General features: G+C 45.1%; 1 protein-coding gene across 2 annotated transcripts in view; it reads right to left on the reverse strand.

The window, feature by feature from the left end:
- GLS (glutaminase) overlaps positions 1-26004 on the reverse strand; it is a 932984-nt gene that overhangs the window by 609911 nt on the left and 297069 nt on the right. For both annotated transcript variants that reach the window (XM_085648790.1, XM_085648791.1), the window contains exon 8: positions 3289-3321. In XM_085648790.1, coding sequence (XP_085504916.1) covers positions 3289-3321 — 33 coding nt within the window. The remainder of the gene's footprint in view (positions 1-3288; positions 3322-26004) is intronic.

Consider the following 26004-nt stretch of genomic DNA (forward strand, 5'->3'; position numbering starts at 1 on the left):
GTGGTATCGGTGGTGGTATTATTTGTATTGGTGGTGGTGGTATTATTGGTGGTGGTGGGGGCACTGGTGGTGGTGGAGGTATTGGTGGTGGTAGTGTTGCTGTTGTTAATAAAACAGGCTTTCGAAAACAACCAGTCAGGTGGCTTTAGTGCAGATGACATGTAACACAGATGTGTTGATGTCAGCTTCAGCCCATCAGCACACAATTATGGGCTACCTGAAATTCTCATGACTTAATTCGCAAATCATTTATAAAACCGTTTTACTTGGGAGGTTGAAAAAGACCGAGATAATGCCAAGTTAAAGTGATTTAAAGCAGGCGCCCTTGTTATGGGGGCAGCCGTGCTGCTTAAAAAAACACAAGCTGTGTCAGCTGAAGCAGCACATGTCCGGCCTGTAGTAAGAGAAACTCAAAAAAGTAAAAAGTGCTAATAGACTAAATAAGAGGTCCCGTGTAACAATGGAAGTAAAGGGCCAGTAGCCATGGGAGGTTACAAATGAAGACAAGCCGTACTAAGGAGGGACTAACAAGCTTTTTAACACATCCGAAGGCAGCATTTAAGAATGACACGAGCCAATAAAAAATATGGGCGGAAAGAGGGCGCGGCTTCTCTCCCATACTCTACTACAGCAGTCTGGCAGAGCGAGCAGCGCGTGCACGCTGCCGCTAGGCTCGACCGAAAAATGTGTCCTTCTGTAATGCAATGAAACTGGTGCTCACGAGAAGTGCTGCAATACATTCAGGTTGAGCTCATGCTATATAAAACTGCACAGGCTCCAACGTGATGCGTAGTCATCAGACAAAAAAAACAGATAGTGTTGTGTGCTCCATTTCCTTTTATTACTAATGTGATAGGAGGGATATGGAGATAAGGGGGGAGGAGGAGCCTTTTTACTTCATGTCTTATTTGTCACTACTTGTAGCTAAGTCATGTAATGCCCGGGGGAGGCTAAAACAACTCGTATGCTTAGTAGTTGCAGGAGAAGAGGGTTGAGGAGGTAATTGTGTAATTCAACTCTTTCCATTCTTATTCCGAGCCCCTAAAGGTGGCTTAGCCTGTGTGTGTTGGAGGGGGAACTTAAGGGAATTGGCAATAATCTGATCTTTTCCGCCAATGACATTATATCTATCGTCTATAAATTGTTCGGAGTGCCCATTCAGTCATTTCTCTAACCCGTCCCTCTTATTTCAGGTCCATAACCACCTTAGAATTTAGGGAGTATCAGAAGAAATGAAAAGGTTAATGTGGTTCTTGAAAACTGAATCTAAAGTTTTGTCAATTTGCAATTTCCGCCAGTGGTAAAAGGTCAATTTTGGCAAGTACAGTATTAAAAATGTTCTGCCCATTTTACCTTTTTTTCTTTTTCGGTACGAGTCCCTGTAAACACTGCTTTATCGTGGGAGCCACAGTTCTACCCGTACAGGGCTTGAGCATGTTCAGTAATTACCTCCAGAATCTTCATACTACCCGACGGACAGTGCCATGTAAGATGAATGAATCAACTTCTTCCGTGCGACAGCGGGGGTAACTGGCAGAATCATTTTGGTAAATTGTACTCTATTTTATATGTGTTAGATATGTCATGTGAGACTCCACACCCAATGTTACTGAAACAAGGGCATGGGGGTTAGAGCGGAATTAACAGAGATTACAAGTGGGATCATGACCTTCCACTGAGGACAGAATGATTACGAGTAATTCAATTTCAGATCAACCGAAAATTCTTCATTTTTCGTTGGGGTTTCATCGGGGTTAAAAACAATGTTTCCATTGTGTTGCGGCCGATTTTGTAATTCTGAAGCCGTCAGCCCCACTGGCCTAACTAAGTGTCAAACTGGCATACCTGATCAAAAGTTAACCGCACTACTCAGGGCACAAGTCGGGGGGTACAGGCAGGTGGACTGCGCCCACCCACTATTTCCACATGCAAAGAAGTTGGGCCCCACTAAAAAATCTGCTGAATTCGTCCTGGTGTAATATTCAAACACCGGGACACATTCCGCAGCGCCTGCAAGTTATTGTCTGCTTTCGATCGGCAACAACGTGCGGGCGGGGAGGGGGTTCTCTTATTTCAAAGTACAGCTGGGCCCACAACAAAGGCCTATTTGAGGGGTCATCCGGACTCCTTTTGCTCAATCACATGGCTTGGGGGAGCAGTCCGGAGCCTCACACCTAGATGCAAATGAAGTGGAGGGGAAACAAAGGCTCCCACCTTGCTAGCAAGTCACACATACTTGAGAGGCAGCTTTTCACTTTGTTCAGTCCCAGTTTAGGAGATATGCATGCACTGAAAGAATGTCAGATGTGTTGGTCTTTTCCAGTATTTACACAAAATAAATAGCATTTATACAGTGCTTACTATTTCTGAGGAAGCATTGAAATAATTGAAATATTAAAAACTTTTCTTGTATATCGCTACTCATCCCAATGTAGGATGTCAGAGCACTTTACATCATACGGACATATTACATATACAATAAATCATATATGTTTGTAAATCAATGTACAGGATGTGTTGCATAAAACAGTGGGTGGGTTACAAGGTGCAGCAGTCACATATCCTTGTTCATAGCTAACGGAGTTGTATCAGAAGGATTGCAATGCAACTAACATAAATAAGGATCTGTGTTCTTAAAGCAGTAACCCACTCACGTACCTACATAAAATAAAATCCGGCATTTGTATGTTACATGGTGTTAGGGTGTTCCTGTGCATCCCATCAATGTATTTTGATGCAAACCCATATTTACAAAGACTTGTAAACCTAGGTTTGCACCAAACTGATGAGTCTACCCGAGGCTGGCGTAACAAGGAGAAAAATATCAATTTCTCCTTGATACTTCCTCTTTGTATGCATGCTGCATTCTGCAGCACATATGCAAAGAGGAAATAGCCTCATAGGAAAAAAACAGCAACAAAATACGCAAGGCAGCCCATTGCGCTGCCTTGCGTTACCATGCGTCAGGAAGGTTTTACATGGTTGGTGAATTGGTGTTCCCAATCATCCAGCCAGGTATATTGTGTGCTAATAATATAATCAGTCTTCTAAAGGCAGGCACATTAGCTTTCCTAAGATCAGATATCGAGTTCCACTTCCCTATAAAAAAGACCGAGGTTATTTTTTAGTAGTGCCACTACTGTATTATTGAAACTTGGAAAAAACGTTTTTTTTCAATGTTAAAAACACACAGGTTTTCGAAATTACATTTATAAAATAACTGATTACTGTTACATGCATGCAGTAGTCAAATTATTTGATGGTCTGAGAAACAATAAAAGCACTTACATAGTCAAACTTCTCTGCATTGTTTGCACCTTGCTGTAAAATAAGGAAATACAGAGAAACATTTTAGATTATCGTGCTTCTTGAAATATATTGTATCTTATTAGCAAACTGATTTAGCAATAAAAGACAACAATTCTCACAAAAAAGTACTGTAATGGCACACTTTTGCAACTTTACGATGCTTGTCGCGTGATTAACATATGGTCGAATAAACAGTCCAAATTGGATGTTTTCATGCACTGACATCACAATGTATTTTGCATCAGGAAATCAAAAGTGACACCTATTAATTAAAAAAAAATCATGTACTAGGAGACATTTGTACTTGCATAATTTTAACTAATTGAGAAGAACAACTTATTTACTGGTGATCTTCTTTCTTAATTATAGGCATCCTTGGTTCAATTAAGGGACAATGAATAGAAGAGCTCTCTTCCTAAATGCAGCAATTAGGTAGATGAGCCAGTGCGGTTCCTCCGTTAGGGCGGAAGAGCGTTTCCTTGCATGCTGCGCGGGCATCGGCAAACAAACCAAATGAAATGGTTATTACCATTTTTATAAAGTGAAGTGTCACTGTTCCATCATGGTATCAGGGCAGGGTGGGACCATTCCTGCTGACTGGAAACAGGAATTACTTGCCTAAAGCTGTAAAATGTGCATGTCTGATTGTCCAGCAGTCTTGCACCGGCCAGGCAGACATGCGCACTTCAGACCGCACCAATCTGAGTTGTTTTAAACAGCCAGGCGAACTGTAGGCCCAGGCTCCTACTGTCAAAAGGAGCGCTGCGTTGGCCTGCTCCAACCAATTCTGGTGCTTCTCTCATGCTGAAACCGGCAGGAGAGCATCTTCAAGATTGGTTAGCTTAATTGGTTCTTCGCTTGTGTAAGGAAAGTCTTCTACTTTACCTCCTTTTGGAACTGGATCTACCTCCTCGTGCTGCTGTCAGTCGGACACAAGGGATCACGAGAACCAGCAGTCAGATGGGGCTATCTATGATGCAAGACAGTCCCTGAGAGAGAGAGTGTGTGTGAGAGAGAGAGAGAGAGAGTGAGAGTGAGAGAGAGATCTCCAGGGCCAAGGGTTGCTGGTGAGTGGCACACTAAACATGGCGATTCCCCCCGCGTGGCACTCTTTGGTGCAGTGCTCCTGTGGGGTACTGTGGGTTTGTTTCAATGCCTTGCTTCTATGGGTAGTGACTTGTGTATTCAACGCCAACAAAACAGAAGAGCACCAGGGCGCTGTACAAAAGAAATATAAACAAGCATTAAAAATGCAACAGGTCTCGCATTTCATTAAGTTCATGCCATTTGCTTTGCTATACGATACCATTAGCAAAGCAAATGGCTTTAACTTAATCAAAGGCGAGACCTATTGCATTTTAAATGCTTGTTGTTTTATATAGCGCGAACTCGATCGGAAGGTATCGGAGCCCTTTGCATAACATGAGCACCAGTTGCATTACAGACAGACAAATTAATTTTGTTAGGCACGGGGAAATTAAGTGATTTGCCCAGAAGCTCAGGATGTTGAGCGTCCCTGTAGAGATTCGAACCCGGTTCCCTAGCTTCGAGGTTGACCACTATTGCCGTTAGGCCTCATCCTCACCCTATAGATGGTTGCTTAATTAGAACGGTTTTGTGACAACTGCCAATCGTCAATAACCTTTCATATAAAGATCACAAGAGACAGCGTTCACGCCTACATAAACAATCTATAGACTGACATAACGAAAAAACTAGCAATAAAAAAATACAGGATGCGAACCCTTGAGAAAATACGGAGCTGTTGTGTGAAGGAAGTCAAGTGTTATCCCTTGGACAATAATCTGCCACAGAGCTCTGACTTTTGAGTTATTACGTAATGAGGGGTCAGGGGTTTCACCTATAGATAGTTGGTTAGTATAAACGTGGCTTGTGATGGTTGCCGGCCTTATACACAGGGAGGGGCAGGGACTGCCCTATAAGTGCTATTCCCAGCATCCCTTATTTCTGCTGGTGCCTTGGGGTGTGCATGTGATTTTTAGTGGCTCGCTGCAGTAAATGATGCGTTCTGATTTCTTGAAAATTATTAGAAATATCAATAATGTATTTGTTTTCCATTCCCTGCCGATCATTTAACTTTTGTTATTTTTATTACAACGTGCTGGTGTCGCCACCGTCAACAAAGGGGTAGGGGAGGGGGCGAATGCTGGCGGGTTTGCGAATTTATTTAGTGCAGCTTAGGACCAGAGAACTGATGCAGGCACAGTAGCCAACCGAGTTAACTTCTCCCTTCTGTACAGAGAGCCAGAGATGTAAAATCGTCTCCGTGATTGGGTACAAAGGGGGTTTTATGATCGGTGCAGAATACAAATCTACAATGTATGGGGTTGCACGGTGTTACGTTTACAAATATTTGCAACAACACCGAATAGCTAGCTACAGGGTGGGCAAATCGGGTATGTGTTCCTTTTCTGTATTTTGGTGGTGAGGGCAATGTTTAAGCGGTTTATCAAACTTTGCCACTGGTTGTGGCACACAACATTTCTGGGGGCAGTGGCCTGTGGTCAATTGAGTGTATAAAATATATAGAGTGTTTGTGCCACCTTAGGGCTGTCTGTAATCCTCGGATACGAATCTAAACAAGCACACAGCAAACCCACACACGCCTGAAACACCACTTCGTCCCCGGGGGTTAAGTGCCCCCAAAAATGGGATTAATTAATCGCTTCCTTCTAAAACCTACTCGCCTGTCTCGCCTGTCAGACGTTAGCAGAAATCAAACAGACAGGTCGAAACTCCGCTTTTACCTTTCACTTCTAACAGTTCTTTACTCTGCTTTCGAGTTGTAAACGATACCCTGCGCCCAGAGTGTTTGTATTTTGTTTGGTGGTCTTAATACAAATGCATGTCTTTCTTCCATTACAGTACTTCATGTGCCCATGCCAGTAAGTGCCTGACAAGCGCAGTCATAAATTAAAAACTATATTTAAATTATATTTTGCGCATTTGTGTGCGGCGAGGTTCATGGGTGGCCTGTTTTGCGCCCTTGTTTATTTTCACTCCATAGTCATATTTTGCTAGTGGTATATATATCTTTATTTATAAACCATTGTTATGTACTGTATTGTTAAGGAGCTTTAGAGGAACTGAAAAAACTGAGTATGAAATACGATATTCGCTGAAACAAACTGTTATGAATTCAATCATTGGTATCCAAGTATCAATGTTAAACTTAAATGGGGAAGCTCCCGATTTGTTGCACCAAGATACTGATTGTTTTTGCACTTAGCACTTTATATCAGAAAAAAATCAGAAAAGAATGAATTAACATACATTTGCGGACCTATGCAGTGTACCTCTAAAATATAGAAAAAGTGTTTTTTTAAAGAAATGTTCTAAAAAATGGTTACACAATTGGTTAATCTATCATGAATCAAATCATAGAACAATTGTTCTTTGAATTCGTTTTTCTTTTATAAAGATATAATTTTGGAAAATCACTTATAAAATTAAGAAAAACCAAAAACTAAATACTGGTATATGAATATATAAGCTCCCTTTTGGGCATAAACGAATACACAAATGTTAAATAATGGGCACTTGCCCACTATTTCCCAAATGCAATCATATTTGTTTTGATTCACACATTATTCCTTGATTGAAAAAATATGATGTTGGTTTAAATGTGTGCACGTAACCGCGACCATGGAAAAAGTAATTTCTAAAGTCTTAAGTCTGTTGTTTATATTTACTCATGGGAGGAGCCGTTTTTCAAACATACCTGTATTTAAACACGTGGGTGGTCAGGGCATGTCATGTGATCAAGACCAGGCTCCCCGGTCGAAACGCGTCATGCTGGCTGAAAATATGGAGTAAAGCACTCAAAATTGGAACAAGACTTGTTTGTGTGGTGGTCCGTTCCTGCTTATGTCTCTTGATGGATTAACGCTGGATTGTGCTTGATGTCATGATTATTATTTTTATCCAATTATAATGAAATCTTTCGTGTTGTGGGAGAGCGATACGTCTTAAAATAACAGTGAATGTTAAAGAAAGTTTTATTTGTTAAAAAAACTCACACAAAAATGTAAAAAGAGAAAATGGACTTAATATTGCACCTATCACTTTAAATAAGACAATCTAGACGTAGAAAACCCTATGGTCCAGGTGAAGGCATATCGCCGAAACGCGTAGACTGTTTGTATCCCCTACCTTGGAGATGGAATAAATTATAAGAAAAATCCAACCTGCTTCGAGTCCTGATTGGGGTGCTGTGGATGCCTGTTACTACCGGATGGGTAGTTTTGGTGAATTCCTTAATATATATATATATATATATATATATATATATATATATATATATATATATACATACATACACATATATATAAATATAGCGCAAACTCGACCCGAAGGTATTCGAGCGCTTTATAAGATCATTACACACTAACACATTCATTTTTTAGGGACGGGGAGATTAAGTGAGTTGCCCAGAATCACAGGATGCCTGAGCCTTCTGCCAGACTCGAACCTGGTTCCCCAGCTTCAAAGTCGGCGCTATAGCCCTTAAGTCGCATTTTGAGCAAAACCAAGATTGACCATTGTAGCGTAATAATTTCACAGACAATTCGAGATATCTCTAGAACCTGCGCTAACAACATATCTTAGCGATTTTCCAGAGAAGACCTGTAATTAATTATTCGTTAATATCCCGGTGCGTGTTTTGCTCGTGCCTCAGTGTAAGATAAAAGACGCGTAAATGCACAATGGCAGATCTGTCAGCTGACTACACAGTCTGTTTTGTATTGTATAACATTGATTATACTGAGTAGGTTAAAAAATTAATTTGTTTAAAGAATGCCAGTTTTTCTTTTTCTTTATACAGGATTCCCATTGCATTAAACGAAGGCGACCCATGAAGGGGAATAGTTAACACGCACAGACTCACTTCTGCCGGAATTTGGGAATCAGGAACAAAGCTGCCTCCATTTTACGCACACTAAGGTTGTGGACACACTGGCTGCACGCAGTACCTCATCGTGAGCTGTGCCCTCAGCCCGTCAGAGAGAAGAGGGCCGTCCTTCTGACCCCTTACCTCAGCACCAAGCGAGCTGTCCTGGGTGTCCTCACACCTGGGCCATGACAGCAGCAACTTCGGCCCGATCGGCTTCCATTTTGCTACGTTTTATCCACGCGTAACAAGCTACATCAGGAAACAAGCGCTCAACAGGCATCCGCTGTTTATTTTTGCATTGCGCTTTCACTTTAAAGTGAAAGCGAGATGCAAAAATAAACACGCGGCGACATGTCTCCTTTTTTGTCCGGCCCAATCAGAGAGCCGGACTGGCAAGGCAGCGTGACGAAGCTTCTGATAAGAAACTTCGTCACGACAGCCGTAATGCAGGCGGTCCAGTCCGGATGGGCCGGGCAAAAAAGCCAAAGGGAGGCAACATAGATAGCTCATTTCCAATGGCAGGCCACCGTTTAGCATAAACGGTGACGCCAGCCAATTGAAATGAGGGACGGGGCTTCAAGCCCCCTTCTGAAATATACTCACCCACAATATGTCTCGCAGAAGCGAGCACCGCATGTGCGCTGCAACGCAGGTCTGCAAGACCTAATAAAGAGGCGGGAGCTAATCCTTTGCATTATTTAGCGGCGCACTCTAGTACTGTGATTAGCCCCCTGCAATCCTGGGTCCTGTTCGCAGGCCTCATATAGTTCATGCTCCGGCAGCAACGCAGAACACCACAACTCCCTGGAGCCAGCTAAGTGGGATTTAAGAACCCTACGTAAATCAACGTGCCTGTATCTACATCTGTGCTGCAAATTTGACATTTGTTCTATACTTCAATATTTCAACGAACTGGGTTTCACACATAACAGTGCAGTGTCTGATCTTTGAGTCTCGGCATCGCCACTACATTCTGTGATTCTGGATAAATCTCCTCGCATAGAAAACAAAAATGAATGTTATGATGTAACATGGAATTATGTAACATGTGAGTGCTCCAACACCTTCCGTCGAGATAGCGTTATAGGCACACTGTCCGCTTGGCACAAGTTAACAAGCAGATTTTTGAAAACTCAAACATTTCATTTTAAAACACTTTTTTCGCAATATGACATAATGTATGCTATGCACAATATAGGACATAATGTACGTTAAGCATATTTAATGCTGCTGTAGCAAAAGTAATCTCCCAAGGCTGGCAGAAACCCTTGAATGGAATATACCCGCGTTTTATACGTTGGTTTATATGCTTAACTCCCCCTAACCCTCTAATTCAGCAGGCTCCAGCCACATGCTCAGTTTATCTCATACAGTTTCATTTTATCGCCACCCCCTTCTCCACTGAACCTTGATCTGACATGCCCTACCCGCATCCCTTGCTGGCCTTTTCTGTTACATGATGCTGGATGTGTTGCGCACCATCAACACAATGCCCTGCTGTTATATTCCCTCGTTTTGATTTTACAAAATCACAGATTTTTAGCTATTTATCTCCATCACTATTCCAGGTTTCCTCTTGTCTCCACATCTTTTTTTTCCTCTTCTCATTGTTATCTTACCCATCCCTTCTTTTTCATTCTATCCCCTTCTTGCCTCTCATTCTCAGTTCTATTTTCCTCTCCTATCCACCTTTCATTTCTCCCTCCAATTAACCAAGTGACCATCACCAGTGTTTATGCCATGGTTGAGAGCACTGGAACGGAGGCTGAAGGAAGTGCAAGTTTCTCACACTGCCTGTCAGTCAGTCAGTCAAAAACGTGTTCAGAATACATGCCCATCCAATCCTTGGCCTCTTTGCATAGAGGGCAAAGGGCAATGGTCACGTATGCAAGATGTCAATGTGATTGTGTGCAAATGTGTAAGATGGGGCCCCAATTATGGGGGTACACAGTCTTTAAAATACTGACAGTGAAAGTAAAATAAAATATGGTGCTCGCTCGCTACTTAAAAGTCAACCCTAACTTTTACACCTCACCACTTTCAAATGTCACTAGCCGTCACTGATGAGATCAGACAGAATAAAATGTTCGAAGTAATTAGCTTAACCAACCCCCCCCCCCCTCCCTTCTTTCATGCGTCCGTCGCGGACGTCAAAAGCAGTGACTGCCTCGGGCACAAGGGATAGCTACACCACTGACTGCTGCTATTACACTTTTAAGTACGGCTACACAAACTGTCTGTCTCCTAGTAAAATGAGCTCTAGTTTCACCTCGGAGTGACAATTTACTTTTCAATAGAATTTTTCGATAGCACAAGACTATACAGGGCACTAACCATAAGGATATAGATTGTTCAAAGGCAGGAATCTCTTATTTATTGGGCAGCAATTAACAAAAACATGATTTGAGAGCCCAAAACCCTTACCTTTCCCTTAGTAATACCTGAAAACCCTCTAAGTATGGACTAATGGAGAAAATGCTTTGGGGAAAAAGTACATGTATAAAGTCAGACACCACTTTTAGTAGAAAAGAGGCACGGATTCTTAAAAACAAAATAAAAAAAACACACAAAAAAACCAGGTTGCTCTTATGAGGTGCGTTCCTACATAGCACTTGAATCTCACTCTGTGGGCATAAGTGATTGTGACCAGATGTGTTATCATAAGTGCTGTAGAATAGACTTATGCATGGGTTCCATAAGCAGCACGATCAGGCTAGCCAACCGTAGATTTCGTTTACCAGGATGATAAACTTCTTATTATCTTTCTAGAAAATCTTTGATTGCAGGTGCTCTGAATATTGATAATCGGCATTAAGTTTTTCTAAAGGCTGTAACAGATATGAAGTGTACTGTAATGAAAAACTAAGGTATAACAGATGTTGCCAAATGCAAAAGTTAAGTCAGGGCTATGGTATTGTGTAGATATGGGATGCAGTTAACAGACTTCTCAATGCACCAGAAGCAGAAACTCTTCCATTTAAAAGTGCACAGTAACTTCAGAGGCCCTCTTAGACACCGTAAGAGTTCATGCAGTCAGGCAGATGCTTCAACAGGTCACACTGGACGAATTTGGGATCCAAAGTTTTGTCAATTTGCATTTTCTGTCAGTAGTAAAATGTCAATTTTGAGGGTAATCCCAAAATTTGGAAACTGTTTCAAGAAGTAGTGACTCTTGACCCATACTTGGTCTTCTGACATGCACTTGCTTAGGCATATGGTAGAGGATTTAAGCACCTGGTAAATATATTGCAGTGAGAGTGAAATTTCGGGCAATCGGTCATATGGGTTGTAGCTCTAGAGAACATCCTTGTTCTTCTTTATTGTTGAGCTAATAAGTCGTTTGTGTGTTGTCCACTGAATAAGGAACTCACTGATCGTGAACAAGCAAATTCAAAGATAGATGGCCTGCTCTGAGCTCCAGTATACTGATGTGATATGATACCACCCTCTTGAGACAATGAGCCTTGAATAATAGGTCTCTGAAATCGGCTCGCGTATCTAGGAACCAGCTGCGCCAGGTCGGAGTACCATACTTGGCAAAACCAAGCCACAAGCACCAAACTGACAAAGCACTCCCTTACATCTTGGAGGAGCTGGAGGTGGAACGAGGTGAAAAGAAACGCCATTAGTCTTTCACAGAGGGATCCTGGCCTTCATTTACCCAGAAAGCAAATTTATCATACCCGATACCTAGATGCCTATAAGCTACTGGTCCCAATGCTCCTGCAAGTGGTGCCGCAAGATTGGCATGTTGGGTGTTACTTTGGGCAAGACCCAAATGCAGGATGCCTCCATTTCTAGAAGCTATTGTAAAACCCAGGCTGGCTCATTGGGCATAAAGTAATTCACTGCTTTGGAGATCACTTTCTCTGGTGGGAAAAGGCGCTAACCTGGCTGGTATCAACCCCTATAAATTGAATTAATCTAGAAGGGAACAAGGAGTTTTGGAGTAGAGGACAAAACGCTGAAAAGTGTGTCCGGGCTAAACTGAGCTCTACATCCTCCTTTGATCCTAATGTAATGTCAATTTTGGGATTTCCAATAGCAATGGGCTATCTGCTGTCATTGGAAAGCCTTTACCAAAGCTAGGATCTTAGATATGGTATGAAGGATGCAATTGAGAATAAACAGTAGTGTCTTGTAGTGCTGGTTTGCCATCGTAAAGCAGGGATGGATCCTGTGCACCTCTCGCATGGTCGATAGAAGCAGGTAACCGAATTATCAAGAAACCACAGCTAGCCCTGGTTTTTGCCATCGTACACCACCCCGCCAATGTCAGAATCCTGAACATCTGCAGGGGAGAAGCTAGTTTACAGTATAGAGTTCCCAGATGGGGTCCAGCCCTAATTTTTCTCTTTAATGAATTAGCAGGTGTCAAATTTTTGCACTATTCTGAGGGATGGGTCCGGCGTGGTTGATCCTAAAAAGAGTAGCTCTTCACTTCCTCCAGCAGAGTTTCTTGGGATGCAGGCTGAGGCAGTATGGACAGAGGGGGCAAGGTCAGGTGTCGATCATAGAGATTCTTCATCAAAACATCAGTTGCTATGACAGCCCAGTAGCAGTGCTAGCCAGATAGTCTGTTTAGTACTGCTATAGGATCAAATAAGCTATTCGTATTGAAGGGAAGATCAATCATTTTTGCCTTAGCCTAAGGTCTGAGAGGCAGTAAGTGCAGGGTTAAACAGTGCCCTTGGTCCTGGAGACCATTTCAATAAGGTTCTTGGACATCAACAGCTACTACGCCCAGGCGGGGCATGAACTTGCACTCATATTAGGTATATTCCAGGAGCAAAGAGATGCAACTCTCAAATTCAAGCGCAGGGCAGGGCATGTTAAGTGATCTCAGGGGAAATTATCAGAAAGCTAGAGCATTTTGGCTAAAGTCGGAATTGAAAGTTGAATCAGTGTCAGCGGTGCTGGTTATCCAGAGGAATTAGTGCCTTAGGCTAGTTCTCTGGTCTTGGGAATTGCACCAGAGCAGACAAGTGCTGCACCGGGACCTGAGGATGGAGTAGGACAGGGGGCACCGGAGGTGGTCTACCCTTCAATTCTGCAATGAAAGCATTCCAGACCGAGTGAGCAGAATATGGAGGACAGCATGAAGGCAAAACCTGTAGAGAGATCAGAGGGGATGATGGAGGGGTGTCGAAACCTCTGAACAGGATGCTCCTGGTCTTACAACTGCTCCTGAATGGAGGGCTTAGATGAATCTGATGCGTCTACCACAACATTTGAGTAACATCAAAGAGGCAGGGTCCTGGCGAGATAGACCAGAAATATCTGGAACATGTTCCTGTGAGCCCACTGGCTGTGCCTTGGACACCAGAAAAGCATTTACAAGGTACCCTTTCCCCTCCAGCATTTTGACTAACAAATGAAGTGGCAAGATTACATACTAGGTGGCAGTATGCACCTCTAATCTCATGAAAATAACCCAGAAGAACTGAAGCAGTTTGGAGCACAGAGATGTTAGATAGTAGGGGCTGGCATCTCTTTCTGAGTCTCCTGTATTTCACTGAGGGAATAAAGGTGTATAAAAACACTGGAGGAGGCCTGCCTCCTGTGCTTTTTGCACTGTGGTTCTCTACTCGACTGACTGAGTGGACACCTCCCTTTCAACTGTAGACTTTGGCTTGACCACAGGAACACGAAAGGCATAAAGAGATCGGCCTACCTGATCTGAATGTAGCAGTACAGACCGCCCACTGGGGAGTTAGGCTTAACTCCTAATTATTTGCTTGAAAGTATTGTGTCTCTCTACTGACAGACCGCTGATCTCCATTTTCAGGACTAACTATTTCCTTTTGGCTAGCCCCACCACGCTCAGCTATATTAGGGCCACTTGCCTGGTCCTGCATACAAATGCCATAAGTACAGCTGCTTCGTGAATAGTATAAATTTGCCCCTTTAAACTGACACCGCCCAAGCATATTTTGAGAGCAGTGTTCAGTATGGCGTAGCAATAAATGCCAAATAATTGGTCCTGAAAGTGTATCAGAAAGTGTAGGAGTCACCAATTATTTGCTAGAAGCTGGAACTCCCAAAAGTGATGCCCATTTAAAACCTCCTGTGTGCTACACTGTATGTCTACTGCCATAGCCACCCTGAAGCCATCCACCATTTCCCCTAGTCATTTTCGAAACTCCTCTAATTCTGTCTTAATTCTCTTCAATTTATAAATACACAAGGCCATCCCGCTAAATTACAAAGTCTGCTGTGGTAGGGGAGAGGCGTGGCTAACCGCCAAGCATGGCAGCCGCACATTAACAGAGCTCCCGGCTGGGACCTGAATAATCCTGCTTTTCACCACGGAACCTGGGGGCAATCCTGCCTGAAACTTCCCCCTACCGGTCGGTGAGGCTTCAGGAGTAGATCGACCGCAGCAACAACCCTGCGGAGCCCCGTGACTCCCAAGCAAAGCCAAGAAAGCCCGACAACGCACTACGTGGCCTCGTGAAGCCGAGGGGCGAGGCTGCCCGGGAGACAGTGTCCGGAGGCCGCTCATCGACCACAGCACAGTACTACTCTGTACAGCGGCGGGGACGACCCGTGCAGACCCGGGACCTGCCCACGGCCGGGGCACGATCCCTCGGATCGGGGAGACCTGAATATTACGCCCTAACAGTGAGCAAAACGCAACGCATTTTCTTCCCTGTGTACAAGGCTACTCCTGGTGCCGCATATTGCATACAGTCTTTGACTGTGGTGTTTATTCACCTTTTCAACCTGCCCGGAACCAGCGAACTTCCATAAGTGCCTACATTAAATTCGGCGGCCTGCGGCCATGGTGTGGTTTCTGCCTCTCAGTGGATACTGTGGTTTGTGCAGTAGCATTGACATTGTACCCTCATTACGGGGCCTGGACGAGAAAGTTCATTTCACCGCGGTTGGCGCCCAATCAGCGCTTGCGAGGAACCGGACTGCAGCCTTCCCCCCCAAAAAAGGGGCATATTTACATACCGGCATTGAAGGGAGGCTGAGTCCGCTTGAAAAGCTCGATGGTGGGCTAGTCACATCTGATGTCTGTCCTCCTCCCCCGCTTACACTACTGAGGTAGCCGGGACCTGGCTCTCTTATTGTACTTACACAACACAATACAGGGAATATTGCACCACCTTTACCAGTACCAAAACTGCGGCTGTGAAAACTGTGACCTCCATACTTTGTCTGGACCGATTGTTGGAGTACTCCTTTTGCTCCGGCTTCACTGTTTCGCCTTAACTACCCGACGGCCCTGTACACTTGAGGGGCTGACCATACTAAAAGGCCTGAATAGCGATTACTTTACAAAGCTACTATATAAAATATATCGATCATAGGGAGGGAGTAACTGGATCGCCCAGTGCACGGCTGTGCTCCCCTTTGGTGTTGAGAGGACTCAGAGTTTTTCCCGGCTTTTGAACAAATAGCAGACGACCCTTACAGCCCCTAATATATAGATTGTGCCGTTTGTCTTGCGTTCCCTGCTGGTCCTGCCCTAGGGCCTGGGATTGTGGGAAGGTGGTGGGAGCACGCTGACTTCACGTCTCGGCGTCATTACCTCTAAGCATCTTGGTCAGTGTAGTTCATTATTCTTGACAAAGGACAAAGTTCGTAGTTTCACTTGGCTCAATTCCATGATTTTCATAGCGTATCCCTAGACACGTGTTTCTGGATTTCTCCGTCATCAGTAGGGAAAAAGTTCATAGGTTGCTGGACGTGCTGCCGCTTAATTTTCTCGGGCATAATTCCACTCAGGGCATGCAGGCACTCCCGAGCTCGTCAGCTCAAGGCGGCTCAAGGGAGCCTTTTAAATTGTGGGAAGGTGGTGGGAGCACGCTGACTTCACGTCTCGGCGTCATTACCTCTAAGCATCTTGGTCAGTGTAGTTCATTATTCTTGACAAAGGACAAAGTTCGTAGTTTCACTTGGCTCAATTCCATGATTTTCATAGCGTATCCCTAGACACGTGTTTCTGGATTTCTCCGTCATCAGTAGGGAAAAAGTTCATAGGTTGCTGGACGTGCTGCCGCTTAATTTTCTCGGGCATAATTCCACTCAGGGCATGCAGGCACTCCCGAGCTCGTCAGCTCAAGGCGGCTCAAGGGAGCCTTTTAAATTGTGGGAAGGTGGTGGGAGCACGCTGACTTCACGTCTCGGCGTCATTACCTCTAAGCATCTTGGTCAGTGTAGTTCATTATTCTTGACAAAGGACAAAGTTCGTAGTTTCACTTGGCTCAATTCCATGATTTTCATAGCGTATCCCTAGACACGTGTTTCTGGATTTCTCCGTCATCAGTAGGGAAAAAGTTCATAGGTTGCTGGACGTGCTGCCGCTTAATTTTCTCGGGCATAATTCCACTCAGGGCATGCAGGCACTCCCGAGCTCGTCAGCTCAAGGCGGCTCAAGGGAGCCTTTTAAATTGTGGGAAGGTGGTGGGAGCACGCTGACTTCACGTCTCGGCGTCATTACCTCTAAGCATCTTGGTCAGTGTAGTTCATTATTCTTGACAAAGGACAAAGTTCGTAGTTTCACTTGGCTCAATTCCATGATTTTCATAGCGTATCCCTAGACACGTGTTTCTGGATTTCTCCGTCATCAGTAGGGAAAAAGTTCATAGGTTGCTGGACGTGCTGCCGCTTAATTTTCTCGGGCATAATTCCACTCAGGGCATGCAGGCACTCCCGAGCTCGTCAGCTCAAGGCGGCTCAAGGGAGCCTTTTAAATTGTGGGAAGGTGGTGGGAGCACGCTGACTTCACGTCTCGGCGTCATTACCTCTAAGCATCTTGGTCAGTGTAGTTCATTATTCTTGACAAAGGACAAAGTTCGTAGTTTCACTTGGCTCAATTCCATGATTTTCATAGCGTATCCCTAGACACGTGTTTCTGGATTTCTCCGTCATCAGTAGGGAAAAAGTTCATAGGTTGCTGGACGTGCTGCCGCTTAATTTTCTCGGGCATAATTCCACTCAGGGCATGCAGGCACTCCCGAGCTCGTCAGCTCAAGGCGGCTCAAGGGAGCCTTTTAAATTGTGGGAAGGTGGTGGGAGCACGCTGACTTCACGTCTCGGCGTCATTACCTCTAAGCATCTTGGTCAGTGTAGTTCATTATTCTTGACAAAGGACAAAGTTCGTAGTTTCACTTGGCTCAATTCCATGATTTTCATAGCGTATCCCTAGACACGTGTTTCTGGATTTCTCCGTCATCAGTAGGGAAAAAGTTCATAGGTTGCTGGACGTGCTGCCGCTTAATTTTCTCGGGCATAATTCCACTCAGGGCATGCAGGCACTCCCGAGCTCGTCAGCTCAAGGCGGCTCAAGGGAGCCTTTTAAATTGTGGGAAGGTGGTGGGAGCACGCTGACTTCACGTCTCGGCGTCATTACCTCTAAGCATCTTGGTCAGTGTAGTTCATTATTCTTGACAAAGGACAAAGTTCGTAGTTTCACTTGGCTCAATTCCATGATTTTCATAGCGTATCCCTAGACACGTGTTTCTGGATTTCTCCGTCATCAGTAGGGAAAAAGTTCATAGGTTGCTGGACGTGCTGCCGCTTAATTTTCTCGGGCATAATTCCACTCAGGGCATGCAGGCACTCCCGAGCTCGTCAGCTCAAGGCGGCTCAAGGGAGCCTTTTAAATTGTGGGAAGGTGGTGGGAGCACGCTGACTTCACGTCTCGGCGTCATTACCTCTAAGCATCTTGGTCAGTGTAGTTCATTATTCTTGACAAAGGACAAAGTTCGTAGTTTCACTTGGCTCAATTCCATGATTTTCATAGCGTATCCCTAGACACGTGTTTCTGGATTTCTCCGTCATCAGTAGGGAAAAAGTTCATAGGTTGCTGGACGTGCTGCCGCTTAATTTTCTCGGGCATAATTCCACTCAGGGCATGCAGGCACTCCCGAGCTCGTCAGCTCAAGGCGGCTCAAGGGAGCCTTTTAAATTGTGGGAAGGTGGTGGGAGCACGCTGACTTCACGTCTCGGCGTCATTACCTCTAAGCATCTTGGTCAGTGTAGTTCATTATTCTTGACAAAGGACAAAGTTCGTAGTTTCACTTGGCTCAATTCCATGATTTTCATAGCGTATCCCTAGACACGTGTTTCTGGATTTCTCCGTCATCAGTAGGGAAAAAGTTCATAGGTTGCTGGACGTGCTGCCGCTTAATTTTCTCGGGCATAATTCCACTCAGGGCATGCAGGCACTCCCGAGCTCGTCAGCTCAAGGCGGCTCAAGGGAGCCTTTTAAATTGTGGGAAGGTGGTGGGAGCACGCTGACTTCACGTCTCGGCGTCATTACCTCTAAGCATCTTGGTCAGTGTAGTTCATTATTCTTGACAAAGGACAAAGTTCGTAGTTTCACTTGGCTCAATTCCATGATTTTCATAGCGTATCCCTAGACACGTGTTTCTGGATTTCTCCGTCATCAGTAGGGAAAAAGTTCATAGGTTGCTGGACGTGCTGCCGCTTAATTTTCTCGGGCATAATTCCACTCAGGGCATGCAGGCACTCCCGAGCTCGTCAGCTCAAGGCGGCTCAAGGGAGCCTTTTAGGGCCTGGGATTGACTGGGCGCTCACTGCGCAGTGCGGGTGAGTTCCCCTTACCCTGGTGTGGTATCCACGGAGGTTGGTGGATACAAATCTCATATTCATTATGTCACTGATCTGCTTCGCTGGACTTCAAGGGGTTGAACCAGTCAGTGCGCCTGACTCCAACATGGTCACTCTCCTACGGCCACAAAAACCATCCTCCTTTATCTTGTTGATGCACTTACCAAGCAGGTCACTACGTCTTGCGGTAGCACCCTCTTCCTACTCAAAGTGCTGTATCACACACATTGTAATGGGACGCACAAAAGGGAAACAACCTGATTAGCCTTCAAAGGATACACCACTTCAGGGTCACTGGACAATATAGATCAACGACTAAGACTTGTGCAAACGCAGACAAATAAGCCTGGGTCCCGTTGCAATAGATCAACACGAACATTACCTACCAAAAAAACATCACCGGGGCAGGCCCTACTGGAACAGGAGTCGGCGTTGGCGGCAGGTGCCTCCATGCGTGACACTCCACAAGTCACGTCTCCGGAACAATCCAACAACAACACGATGCCTTTGGATTCAGAGAGTAATGATATCCTGTTCCCCTCGATTACCCCGCCGATTGTAAAGGACTTATTTGGCTAATCCTACCAATCAATCTCCATGGATCTCTTGCAATTATGGACCTAACCTAACATGCTAAAGGGAAGTAAGACATTATCGATGTATTTACAGTATGTTTTTCTCCCCAGGTTTCTGCCTAGTTTAACATACTACAGGGTCCCGCCATGAGTATAGCTCTGTCTGCAATTGGTAAGTCATGCTCTGCATAGGAGCCACCCCCCTGGCAGTTACTGCATTGTATAACCGTTTGGAATTAGCAAGTTCACAAATGTGTTTGGACCAACATAGTTTAATTGTTGGCCCTAGTATTGGGTGTTGTAGTTTAAGGAGGGTTTATTGGTTCCTGGTCCACCCTCTGTCACATGATGCATTGTATTCCTCGTGCTTCCCTAGGGCATTCCTTTATACCAGTCTGATGTGGAATGGCTGTGTTAGATAAATACAAAATACTGACATGAAATGTGCAGGGAATGGGATCAGTCCACAAACTACACAGAATTTACGCCCACCTGAATAGGCGAAAAGTCCAAATATCTCTTATTCGGGAAACACATTTAACTAATTCAGAAGTGACCAAAATGCGCAAAAAATGGAGAGGACACATTTTTAACACCTCCTACTCTGCCTTTGCAAGAGGGTCTCTTATTTGGTTTAGGAGTGGGGTACCCCTTGTGTTGGTGGAACAACGGATAGACACAGCAGGGCATTATGTACTACTACAGGGCAGCTTAGCTGGTATTCCGATAGTCATGGCAGCGTATACGCCCCGAATTACGAGCAGAATACTTACCTCACTAACCTAAACACAGTCTTATTAGATTGGGTAACCTATACATGGGTCATTGGCGGATATTTTAATTCTAGCATGGATGTCCACTTAAATCGTTCTCACCCCCTGGTTAGAGGAGCGGTATCCACTAAAAATGCAGGCTTTTTACAAGCTCGGGCCACCGCTGGACAGTGCAAGATGTATGGCGCATACAACATCATAATAGTCGAGAATATTCATTCTATTCCCTTCCACACCAGTTGCACACCAGAATAGACAATTGTTTGCTCCACGCCCGTGGTATCCCAGATTGTTGATTCCAAGTATCTCAGAAAAACATTGTCCGACCACAACCCGCTTGAAATAATCCTTGAATGGGGGAGGGTGTCCACCCCAGTCCCAACTTAGCGGCCTTGGCCACAAACCCTGGAGGACACGGTCTTTCATGATACATTAGGTACAGCCATTACTAATTATATTAAAGAGAATGACGAATCTGCATCTTCCCTCTTAGTCGAGTGGGATGCATTTAAGTCAGTGATTAGAGGCACGGCAATAGAGACAACTGTAGGAGCTCGACAGGAAACACAAGAATCTTACTATGGTGGAAGATTCCCTTAATAATCTGGAAAATGCAGCTATCACTAATCCAACTTATCAAGCACAATTACAATAAGCCAGAATCAAACATGCTGAACTCGAACAACTTTGCCTGATAGACTATAGGGCATGCACTCAGTATAATCATAAGGAGGCAGATAAATCAGGTACCCTTTTAGCACGCCTTATACGTAACACTCCCCACCCCCACCCCCACTTCCCAGTCCTGATACCAGAAATATCCCTTCCGGATGGTACAGTTGTTTTTACTCAAGCAGACATTAACCTAGCATTCTGTTCACACTATAAAAACCTATACAGTGCTTCAGCAGTTCCATCACATGAACACATATCAGCCTTTTTGGATGACCTCACAAACCCTAAGCTGACGGCAGACGCTTAATCAGAATTAGAAACCCCTATCACTAAAACTGATATTTTTGGGAAGGTCCTTGATGGCTTCTTTAATAAGACCCCGAGCCTGGATGGCTTACCAGTGGATTTTTACTCACTGCATGCGGAGAAACTGGCCCGTGCCTAGAGAACCTTTACAAGACAGGTATAGAGGAGCGCACTCTACCATTAACAACCATGCAAGCACTAGTTATTTCTCTCCCCAAACCGAATAGAGACCCTCGTGACGTGTCAGGCTACCGCCCCCTTTCATTATTACCTACCAAATATAAAATACTCAGTAAAATACTGGCGAAACATCTCCCCCTTATCTCCCAAAACTAATCCATATTGATCAATGTGGATTTATACCTGGCCGCAATACATCCCTAAATATCAGGCGTCCCCATTATATGCAGCGGACCGCTCTTGCAAAACTGGGTATATCTCCCTTAACATGCCTCAAGCGTTTGACACACTTGATTGGACTTACATGCTGGCCGCTATGGAAAAATGTGGTATTCCGAGAGGGTAGTTGCAATGTGTAGAATGATTATATACCACCCCCACAGCACGGGCCAGGACTGGCTCTCATATATCTCCTGCTTATTCCATAGCAAGGGGTACTTGGCAGGGATGTCCCCTGTCGCCGCTATTGTTTGTCCTGGCACTAGAGCCCCTACTCATTAAGCTCCGCAACGAGGCCACAGATTTGGGGATTCCAATTAGTAACAAAATGCATGTAGTGTCCGCGTATGCGGATGACATTATTCTTTTCCTAAAAGACCTTACTACAGACTTGGAACCCATCCCTTCCATATTTAAACAATTCGAACTGGTATCAGGCCTGGCAATCAACGCAAATAAATGACTTGTTTTTTATATGCGTCATAAAGACACCCCAGACCCAGTGATATTCTGCGACCTTATCCTAACGACCGCCCCACATACTTTTAAGTACTGGTGTATACAAATGTATAGAACTTCCCAAGACCTAATAGATGGCAACTTGCTGAAAGCAATAGTATCACCCCGGATGCAGATCTCTTTCTGGATTTCGTTACAATTGTCGGTGATGGGTAGAGTAGCCCTTTCTAAAATGGTGATCTTCCCCCGTCTCCTATATTCCTTTACTAATTTACCGGTCCTGATTCCAGCCAAAATCTTTTATACACTCGATACACTTCTGTCGGAACTTATATGGGGTAAAAGACGAAGGAGAGTGAGCCTGGCTAAATTACAGGAGGGAGGTCTTGGCACTCCAGACTTTGGAGCATACTGCATGGCCAGCCAACTACAATGGTTATCTTTCTGGCTCGCGGGACGACATATCCATGAAATAGGCTATACACCCCAGCTTCTTAACCAGGGTGTCCTTCACACTCTACTGTTGCCGCACGCTAAGATCCCACCCACAGACCCCTCTTGCTTAAGACAGCATTAATGTACTGGAAGAAGACCCTCCAATACACCAAAAGGGTCCCCCAATTACCGGTCCTGATTCCAGCCAAAATCTTTTGTACACTCGATACACTTCTGTCGGAGCTTATATGGGGTAAAAGACGAAGGAGAGTGAGCCTGGCTAAATTACAGGAGGGAGGTCTTGGCACCCCAGACTTTCGAGCATACGGCATGGCCAGCCAACTACAATGGTTATCATTCTGGCTCGTGGGACGACATATCCATGAATGAATATGCTACTTACCAGTATGCATCTGTTCTTGGCATGTAGGGCTGCTGACATTCATATCTGTGCATAGATCGCCGCCTAGTGTTGGGTCCGGATGTTTGCACGTTGTTGTCCTGGAAGAGTCTTCGAAGTATCCTGAGATAGGCGACTCCTCCCCTGGACCACAGTGCGCATGGGCATCCTCTCCATCCTCAGATTGTTTTTCGCCATTGTGGCAGTGATGGAGTAGATACAGAAAGTGATGACCATGCTTACAGTAATTCTGAGAGCTGCAGCTGCTACAGGCGCCGGGGAGGAGGGTGGGCGATATGAATGTCAGCAGCCCTACATGCCAAGAACAGATGCATACTGGTAAGTAGCATATTCAGTTCGAGGCATGTGGGCTGCTGAATTCATATCTGTGCATAGAATATATAGCAGTACCCTCTATTAGCGGCGGCCACCAGTGCCAGCTGCAGCGGTCTGAAAAAGAGTTTTGAGAACAGCCTGTCCTACAGCTGCCTGCTGTTTTGATTGCACATCTACACAATAGTGTTTGGTAAATGTATGTGTAGTGGACCAGGTGGCTGCTCTACATATATCATGCAAAGGAATGTTTCCCAGGAAAGCCATGGAGGCCCCTAACTTACGTGTTGAGTGGGCTCGTGGGGGAATCGTTAATGTGCGTTTAGCTTTTTGATAGCAAATTTGAATACATTTAACGATCCATCTGGCTATACCTGCTTTGGAGATGGCGTTACCTTTGTGGTGTGGGGCAAAGGCAACGAAAAGTTGTTTTGTTTTCCTGAAGACTTTAGTCCTGTCTATATAGTACATGAGGGCTCTCTTTACATCCAGTGTATGGAGTGCTCTTTCTGCGACAGTTTGTGGGTTTTGAAAGAAAACAGGCAGTTCAATAGTTTGAGTCATGTGGAACTGCGATATCACTTTGGGCATGAATTTTGGGTTGGTACGTAGTACGACCCGGTTTGCGTGAACCTGTATGAATGGCTCTTGAATGGTTAGTGCCTGGAGTTCACTAACTCTCCTCAAAGAAATGATCGCTATTAGGAAAGCTACTTTCCAGGTGAGGAATTGAATCTCGCATGAGTGTAGAGGTTCGAAGGGTGGACCCATCAGGCGTGTGAGGACCAAGTTGAGGTTCCACATTGGAGCTGGTGGGTGGCTTGGAGGAATTACTCTTTTGAGTCCTTCCAAGAATGCTTTGATGGCAGGCACTCTGAATAAAGAGAGGTGCTGCATGTTCTGGAGATAGGCTGATATTGCGGTCAAATGGACACGTATTGAGGTGTATGCCAGATTGCATCGGTATAGGTGTAAGAGGTAACAAATTATGTTTTGGATGGATGCGTCTAGCGGGTTAATGTCATTGCTATTGCAATAAATTACGAACCTTTTCCATTTGGCTGCATAGCAAGCTCTGGTAGTGGGTCTTCTAGCTTCCTTAATGATGTCCATACAGTCAGGTGGCAGATTCAGGTAGCCAAACTCTAGGACTTCAGGAGCCAGATTGCCAGGTTCAGCTGTTGCGGATCTGGGTGCTGAATCTCTCCATTGTTCTGCGTCAAATGCGCGGGTTTGATCCGCAGCCTTTGATGCGGCACCACGGAAAGTTCGAGAAAGGTGGTGTACCATGGTTGGCATGCCCATGTTGGAGCAACTAGGACGAGTGTCAGTGAGTGTTGTCTGAGTTTGCGCGCCACCAGCGGTATCAATGGTGCTGGGGGAAAAGCGTACGCAAATCTGCCGGACCAGTTCATCCATATCGCATTGCCCTGCGACTGCGGATGTGGGAACCTGGCGGCAAAGCTTTGGCATTTTGCGTTTTCGCTTGTGGCGAATAGGTCTAGGTCTGGATGACCCCACTGCTGGAAGTACGGTTGGAGTACTGATGGGTGTAACTCCCACTCGTGCATCTGGTGGCTGTGTCTGCTTAGCAGATCCACCATCTGGTTGTCCTTGCCGGGGAGCTGTTCCGCCATGAGGAACATGTTCCTCTGAATGGCCCACTTCCACATGCTCTGAGCCAGATGAGACAACTGTGGAGAGTGTGTTCCTCCCTGCTTTTGTATGTAGTACATGGCGGTCATGTTGTCCGTCCGGATCAACACGACTTTGTTGCACAAGTGTACTTTGAATGCTTTCATTGCTAGGAAGATTGCCATCAGTTCCAGAAGGTTGATGTGCATCTTCTTTTGTTGTATTGTCCATAGTCCCTGCACTGTGTAATTGAGTACATGAGCTCCCCATCCCTGGAGAGACGCGTCCGCTGTCAGTATTATTTGTGGAACAGGCTCTTGGAACGGTCGGCCCTTGCAAAGGTTTTGTGGGTTCCACCAATGCAGAGAGTTGTATGCCCGACCGCTCACCAACACTAGGTCTTTTAGTTGCCCGTGAGCTTGATTCCATTGACGTGCTAAGCACTCCTGAAGCGGGCGCATATGTAGTCTCGCGTGTGGGACTATGAAGATTCAGGAGGCCATCATGCCTATCAACTGCATGAACACTCGCGCAGGAAGGGAGTGTTGTGGTTTGAACTTGGAAATCAGCATTTGCATGCTGTTGATCCTCACTAAATTTGGCTGAGCCGTGGCTGCCAGTGTCTCTATGGTCGCACCTAGGTACTGTTGTACGTGTGCGGGTTGGAGATGTGATTTTGGGTAATTTAGTGAGAACCCCAGACTGTGAAGAAGGTGAATGGTGTGGGACATGTGGCTGGCACATTGCTGGGCTGACTTTGCCTGAACAAGCCAGTCGTCCAGGTAAGGGTAGACGTGAATGTGTTGCCTCCGTAGATGTGCAGCCACAGTAGCTAGGCACTCTGTGAAAACTCTGGGTGCTGTTGTCACGCCGAAGGGGAGAACCTTGAATTGGTAGTGCTGCCCTTGAATAGTGAACCTGAGATATTTTCTGTGTGAGGGGTGAATGGGTATGTGGAAATACGCGTCTTTGAGATCTAGCGTGGCCAGGAAGTCTCCCTGTTTGAGCAGCGGGAGGACTTGTTGCAGGGTGAGCATGTGGAAATGCTCTGAGAGAATGTAGCGGTTGAGGGGTCTCAGGTCTAGTATAGGTCTGAGTGACCCGTCCTTTTTTGGTATTAAGAAGTACAGGGAGTATATCCCTGTGCCTTGCTCGTGGATGGGTACGACCTCTATTGCGCCTTTTTCCAGCATACTTATCACT

The sequence above is a fragment of the Triturus cristatus genome, chromosome 3_2 (genome assembly GCF_964204655.1).
Source record: "Triturus cristatus chromosome 3_2, aTriCri1.1, whole genome shotgun sequence".
Taxonomy (NCBI): domain Eukaryota; kingdom Metazoa; phylum Chordata; class Amphibia; order Caudata; family Salamandridae; genus Triturus; species Triturus cristatus.